Raw genomic sequence first — 7,497 nt, 5'->3', positions numbered from 1 at the left:
GGCTGAGGAGCCCAGAGCTGGACCCAGCACTGCAGGGGGGTCTCCCCAGAGCAGAGCAGAGCGCAGCAGAGGGGCAGCATCCCCTCCCTCCACCTGCTGCCCACGCTGCTGGGGATGAGCCCAGCACACGGGTGGCTTCTGGGCTGTGAGCGCATGTTGCTGGCTCCTGTCCAGCAACCCCTAAGTCCTTCTCCTGGGGGCTGCTCTCCAGCCCTTCATCCCCAGCCTGGGCTGATACTGGGGGTTACCATGACCCAGGGGCAGGACCTTGCCCTTGTCCTTGTTGAGCCTCATGAGGTTCACATGGACCCACTTTTTCGACTTGTCCAGGTCCCTCTGGATGGATCCTGTCCCTCTGGATGGATTCCGTCCCCCAGGCATGTCTAATGCACCAGCCAACGTCGTGTCATCTGCAAACTTGCTCTATGTATCTGATGAAGTACCAACCCTTGAGGAACACCACCTGTCAGTGGTTTCCATTTGGACATTGAGCTGTTGACTGTAACTCTGGATGTGGCCGTCCAGCCAATTCCTTGTCGATCTAAAGAATCATACTCGTGGTGAATGCTTCATGTGGATACAGGAGGAGATGGTGATACAAAATTCATCACAGCTTTTTTTCCCCCTCCAGCCTTTATGCTATTATAGAAAAAATCACCTGTGCAACTCAGGGCACTTGTGTACTGCAGGATCAATACGGTTGAGATTTCTAGAGTGGCATGAGGGGTTTAATCAGCAGTTTTAATAGAAGCTGGAGCTTAAAGGCTCACTATTGCTTTTAAAATCCCAGACTGCTGCTGAAGCACAAAGCAGCAGAAGCATGGGCCATGCCGACCTCCTAATCCCCGTAAGGTGGAGATAGTCATAATTAGGCCTTAGTGTTAGCTGTCAGACACGCTTTTCTGAGAGGAACCTCCATCATCTTGGGTCATTAAAACTTGATGATGAGTCAGTTTTACCAGCAAATTGTTCTGGCTTTTCCCACTTTATAAATGTGGAAGATTACACTGGCCTGAACTGTTATGTTTAATACCTTTTTTAATATCATAGAACGGTATCTAATGGTATCGTAGAATGAGATCTAAGATCGTAACTAAATTGTTTGTGATTCAGCGATTGGGAAATGGCAGCAAGCATTAGCATTCAAGACAGTGAATACACACAGCCTTGAGCTGGTCCACATCTCCAGATGCCCATCAGAAATGAAGCGTGATGCCGAGAGCTGGCAGCCTTCAAGGTCTTGGGTTGAAAAAATGAGCTCAGAATAGCAAAAAATCCCTAAGATTGAAAAACAGGAGGTTGGTTGGTCTGTAGGTGACGTTGTTGGGTTCTTGCTGAGTCTCCACTTCAGCTGCTATGGTGAACGGGGCAGTTTCAAACCTGCATTTTCTCCTGCTGCTTCCATCTCTCATTCCAAGATAGTTGTTCTGCTAATATGAGTCAGAAAAAGGGTCACAGTTATTCCGCTAATTAACACATTTTTTTTTCCAATCTGCAGTACTCAGGAGGCGGTGAGATGCTGTTTGGGAGTTCCTAGAGAGCTCCTTGTTATCTCCACACTGTTTCAGTGCTGGGCGGATAATATGGGATATTAGCAGACTTGAAATCTTGGCTTCCATTAATTGCTGCCCTGAACACTGGCTGAGTAAATTGGTTCATTATATTTGAGTGTTTAGACGTCTTATCGCTTGGCTGAGCCTTGACTTCTCTACATCCTACGCAGTCTTCAGGGCCCGTTTTCTCTAAGGATGATTCCTCCCAGCTACCATTTCTCACCAGCCATCCCAGCCCATGTGCTTTTTCTCACCCATGTGAGCAGATCTTTTACCATTTCCATGTTTTTTTAACCATTCATCGAGCTGTCACCAACATCTTGATGCCTTCAGCAGTCCAGGCTGTCCCATGGACAACAGCTCAGCTTTTAGTTTACCTGTAAAAAAAGCCCCTTAAAGCACAACTTTAAGTGTTACTGAGGATTTTCACCCAATTTAGTATTTAAGTAATATTGTTTCAGTTGCAACTTTGTGGAGCCTTCCTTGGAAATGCTGCTAAACGTTGGGAATTCAGGTGCCACGTATCCTTGGTACAGGGACATCCCATCCTTGGGGCAGGTCACACCTCCATTAGAAACGGTGGTTACCATAAGGTCTTATGGTACTTCACTTCCAGGTGACAAGAGTTGGATTACATGATTTTTCTCTTTGGATAGCAAAATTGGTGGAGGGTATGGGGGTCAACCCCATATTCATAGCAAGTCAACAGGTAGGAAAGGGAGCAGAAGAGTGGAGATCATTATGAGAGGTCCTCACTCCAGGGAAAGCCTTTAAAAGAAAACAAATATGATCAAACTTACATTAGAGGATTTTGAGCTGGTACCACTGGGTCTTCCTGGAAAGCAATTGTAGTTTTATAAGCACCAGACAGCTCAGAACTTAATGCAAATAGCAGCAAAACTCAACGTGGCACCAACATGGCAGCCAGCAGGTCAGCTGATACCACATTATCCTTTAGGTTATTTTTGTTTGGTTAGGTTTAGTTTTTGGGACAAATTTCCATGTTTTGGAAAGGATCCTTCACTTGAGTTTGTGCCCATATACTCAGCATCTCTGAAACTCTGCAGGATAAGTTATGGTTTCTCTAGACCTTTGATTAAGTATAAACATGGGACTTGGATGGTCTAGCTAAACAGCCTGATGGGATGATGGGAAGGCCTGGGGGATGCTGAAGTCCATTTTCTTCCGAACAGAAGAAAGACAAAAATTGCAACTTGCCGTACCGGGATCACAAATACCGTTTGGGACATTTCCCTGGCTGCCCACCCCTCCCAGCTCACCAGCAGCCTGCCATGCCCATGTACCAAGCAGAGCAAATGGCTTTTCTTAATGGCAATAAAGCAGATTATTGGAGATGACAGGTATAAAGGTCCTTTATATCTCCCCAAGCATTGCTTGGGGGTTGCCTCTCCTATCTGCAAGGTGAGCTGATGGTCACAGCCCTCCTCTGCAGGAGAGGAAACTGCTCGGCGCTGTCCACCTTGATGAAATATCATCATTTTCACCTTCACCTTAATACTAAGGCTTGGACCATTTGTGTGGCTGCTTTTCTGATCATTGCTTGGGGGTGAAGGCAGGGAACAGCAATACTGTGCCATGAAATTAGATCTTCCAGTGATTAAATTCTGGTTTTGCCCATCACACCCTGAGCAAAAGGTGAAAGGACGAAAATCTTGGGAGGGGAGAAGAAAAAACATTATTCTTAGCAAGTAGGTTTCTGGAGATGGATAAGTAGGTATGGGGTACTGCTGTCTTCTGTGACTGATGTGCTTGAGTCCCATGCAGTCATGCCTTGACCATTGGGAATACTCCTCAGCCCTACGGCCCAGTGTAGGCAGCACAGGAAGAGCCACTGCCGGGCTGGGTGGAGGGTGCAGCCGCAGCTGCTAAGTCAATTAGCCAGGGGCTGGATGCTGGACTTGTGGGTTTCATGGGACATGAGTAGATGCTGCGTCTTGGTATGTCTCCTCCATGCTCAGTGTGCCCAACAAGCACATGGTGCAACGCAGCAGCTCGATTTGCTCATGTGCTGGCTCTGCAGCTGTAAATCCTGACCCTAACCGGGACTACTCTTGTCTTTGCCAGGGTACACTGCGGGGACTCCCTACAAGGTCCCACCGACCCAGAGTAACAACGCACCTCCTCCCTACTCGCCGTCTCCAAATCCGTACCAAACTGCTATGTACCCCATCAGAAGTGCCTATCCACAGCAGAACCTGTACACCCAGGTAGGTGCCTCGCAGCCACCGTGGCAGCTCACCACCTCACTCAACAGCGTCCAAACAGCCTGAGTTCCTGCAGGGCTTCATTCTTGGCTGTCAGGGCTGAGCATCCGTGTCCTGGTGGGATGGAGGTGCTTGTGGTGGGGCTTGGTGGGTTGCCAGGATGCGGGGATCTCTCTCCTGCCTCCTCCATTGCATCTTCTGGATGAGACAAGGTCTTGTGTGGCTGTTGGTGTGCTGCAGAGACAACACAGTGGCAGCCCTATGGCTCAGCCAGGTTGGGAATCAGATCCCTTCCCCCAGAATCATGTGCCTGATTGTCAGGGGTTGCTGGCTCCCAGATGGTCCCTGCATCCGTCTCTCCCCACTTTCTCAGTGCTGCTTTTCCCCAGGGCCACAGATGAGTCTGGACACCACAAGGGCCACTTGCTGGTGGCTGTTGGCATCTCACTCGACCTGCATCACCCTCCTGATACCTCCCATGGAAAAGCTCCTGTGTCACCTTCACCAGCACAAGCTACTTCAGGCATGACCCAGATTCATGTCCTCATGGAGGAGCTCCTTCCTAAGCACCTGGATGGATTTCCAGTACCATCTTCTCTGCTTTTGCATTGCCACCGCCTCCAGCTATGTGCTGTGGCCAAATCCTCCACAGGGATTCAATTTAGGGCAGATGTCCTGTGAAAATGACATTGATGTCCTTTCCAACTGAAGATCATGAGCTCCTCAGAGCAATCTGGCCCTATGGCTTTCCTAGCTTTCCCCTTCCTCTTCAGTGTCAAATAACCAACTTCTCCAGCAGGTACAACCTCATGGAATGGTTTCCCCATGCCTTGCTGAGACCAGAGCATCTCCTCTTGCCTATTTTGTTCGCTGTCACCTCTCTTTCTGTTAACTGAGCATTGCATAAACAGCTGGGGACCAAACCTATCCCTACCTGCTGGTTCCTCTCTAATACTGGCCACGGCACGAGGTTGGCATCCACCAGCAGTGCCCACCATCAAGCCTGAGATGGAGCAGGGCTTGCATATGCCATTTCCTCATCTCTACATCCCTGGGATGAGCAAATACAAGTTTTGACAGCCTGGAAGGGAACAACAGCCTTCTTGGCCGTTGGGGCACACTACTGGCTCCTCTTCTCCTCTTCAGCCGCTGATGACCAACACCCCCAGGGCCTTTTCCCCAGGCAGTTTCCAGCCTGGAGCGTTTCAGGGGGTTGGTGTGACCCCAGGGCAGGATACGGCACTTGCCCTGGTTGACCCTCAGCCCATTGGCCTCAGCCCATCATTCCAGCCTGGGCAGACCTGTCTGTGGAGCTTTCTGACCCTCCAGCAGATCCAAACTCCTGCCCAACTTGCTGTCCTGTGACATCAGTCGCAGCTGATGTAACTCCTCGCTGACAGCATGGTCTGTGTTACCGGGCTGACACCCCCTGCACACCAAGCTGGTGATGGTCCCTAAATAAAATACTGGGCTTCGAGTCACTGCTTTGGCTTGTGCTTTGAATGGAATGACAAAGATGATGGGTTGTTTCTTTTCCATTTCGAACAGGGAGCTTATTATACCCAGCCAGTGTATGCGGCACAGCCTCATGTTATCCATCACACCACCGTGGTTCAGCCCAACAGCATCCCATCGGCCATCTATCCGGCCCCGGTCGCTGCACCCAGGACCAATGGTGTGGCCATGGGGATGGTTGCTGGGACCACCATGGCAATGTCAGCAGGTAAGAAGGGAAAATCTTCCCCAGTTCTGAGCCATAGTTTAATCTCTTAATGGGGTGGTGGGATGTATCCAAACAACCTGTGCAGGAGGCTTGTCCTGGATGAAAACTTTCCTGTGCATCCAATGTGCAGAGTGGATTGGGCAAGTGACCCCAGAATCACCTTGCCCACAGCTAATTGCAGCTTTGTCTGCTAGTTTTGCTTGCTGGTTACCTCTCCTTTGCAGGCAAAAAACAATGCATTTGCTCCTGATGTGGATCTAACTCAGTTTTTAGGTTAGTGGAGGAGACCTTTCTTTTGGCTCACTCTTGCATCCGTAAATTAGTTTTTCCTCTATTCCATAAGTAGAGGAATAACCAGGTTTGTCCATCTTCAAATACTGTTGTATTTCTGTCCTCAAGTTACTTCTTTAGGATACTTATGGTCTTTCTTTCATTAGACAAACTGAACATTAACCTTGGTTTGTGTCACAAATCCTCCACATTTTATGCACAGGATTGCTTCAACCTGCAATTAATTGATAGGTCATTAATTTAGGCTATGGGCTGGGTTTATTGTTTTCCAAAGCCTGTATTTCTCACATTAATTCTTTGGATTGTATAATGAATTATGATAAGAAATCCATTTTCCCTGGAAGGTCTAGGTTTTTTCCCATCTCCTTTTGCAACCCTCACCCCTTCCAGTTTGGTCCTTAGATGTTTCGTGATCTGCTGCTGCAGTTGAGCCACCAGTGCCTTCATCAGGCAGAAGATGTTGGCAGGTCAGCGAGTAGCTCTGCTGCTGGTCTTTAGGGACAAGGAAAATGGGAAAACCATGAGTTAAGGGCTGAAAGTAGCATAGAAAATACGCTGGAGATTCAGGTGGGGTTATTCCATTCATGGTGCTGGCTGATACCAACTACATGAGTCCAGTGCTTTCGATTCAGGTCTCATGGCGCAATAAGCACCATACCCTTGGGGTACCGCTTCCCTGATGGAGCTCTGCTCACTAAATGTTTCTCCGCTCCCATTGCAGGAACCTTGTTGACCACCCCACAACACACCGCCATCGGAGCACATCCAGTTTCCGTGCCAACGTACAGGGCTCAAGGAACCCCCACCTACAGCTACGTACCTCCACACTGGTAAATCCACTGGCCAATTCATGTAAGTGCTGCCTTTGCAGGTCTTGCTTTGCCCTTGTCAATTAATTAGCCATCAAGCACTGTCCTTCCTTCTCTCCTTCCTGCAAAGCTGCTGAATCCATTTATTCGTGCGATGCTTTGACTCCAGAACAGCCATTTGACTACAGAAGAGCCTTTTTTTTCTGTAGTCCAGAGAAGGCCACAAAAAAGGCCACAAGAAAGACATGAACCTGTTGGAGTGGGGCCAGAGGAGGTCCCAGTGATGCTGGCAGGGTGGAAGCCCTCTGCTGGGAGGCCAGGGGAGAGAGTTGGGGGTGTTGAGGCTGGAGCAGAGAAGGCTGCGGGGAGACCTTAGTGCGGCCTGTGAGTGCTTCCAGGGGCCTCTGAGAAAGCTGGGGAGGGGCTTTGGATCAGGGGCTGTTGGGACAGGACAAGGGGTGATGGGTTCAAGCGGAAGAGGGAGATTGAGACCAGAGAGAAGGGAGAAATGTTGCGGGTGGGGAGACCCTGGCCCAGGTTTCTCTGGGTGAGAGGTGGGAGAACCCTCATCGCTGGCCCCATGTCAGGTGAGGTTGGCCCTTGTGTCTCTGATCAAGTGGCTGTAGTTGCAGATGTCCCTGCTCCCTGCAGGAGGCTGGACTGGATGATTCTATGATTTAGCACTGCTCCCCAGCAGGGATGGCTGCACAACACGCCGTCATGTGGCTATGGAGGATGTTAGCAAAGCCTGGCATGCCTTGACCTTATGTCTTGCTGTTTGGTACATGCAAGGCTTTACCAAGGACCTCAGTGGCATCAAGCCGTTTCGAGTGCAGTCGGGCACTGTAAGGGTGGAAATTTTCATGCTCTAAGGTTTTGGATGCATCAAACTCTTT

General features: G+C 49.4%; 1 protein-coding gene across 1 annotated transcript in view; it reads left to right on the top strand.

The window, feature by feature from the left end:
• The first annotated feature begins 1,902 nt into the window (after window positions 1-1,902).
• The window catches only part of FAM168A (family with sequence similarity 168, member A), a 7,089-nt gene continuing 1,494 nt past the window's right edge, over window positions 1,903-7,497 (top strand). The window contains exons 1-4 of the mRNA XM_010131787.1: window positions 1,903-1,924; window positions 3,639-3,781; window positions 5,327-5,501; window positions 6,514-6,644. Of these exons, the coding sequence (XP_010130089.1) occupies window positions 1,903-1,924; window positions 3,639-3,781; window positions 5,327-5,501; window positions 6,514-6,626 (453 nt within the window). The 3' untranslated portion in view covers window positions 6,627-6,644. The remainder of the gene's footprint in view (window positions 1,925-3,638; window positions 3,782-5,326; window positions 5,502-6,513; window positions 6,645-7,497) is intronic.

The sequence above is a fragment of the Buceros rhinoceros genome, unplaced genomic scaffold, assembly GCF_000710305.1.
Source record: "Buceros rhinoceros silvestris isolate BGI_N320 unplaced genomic scaffold, ASM71030v1 scaffold5440, whole genome shotgun sequence".
Classification (NCBI taxonomy): domain Eukaryota; kingdom Metazoa; phylum Chordata; class Aves; order Bucerotiformes; family Bucerotidae; genus Buceros; species Buceros rhinoceros.
This window is presented reverse-complemented; position numbering and strand designations above follow the sequence as displayed.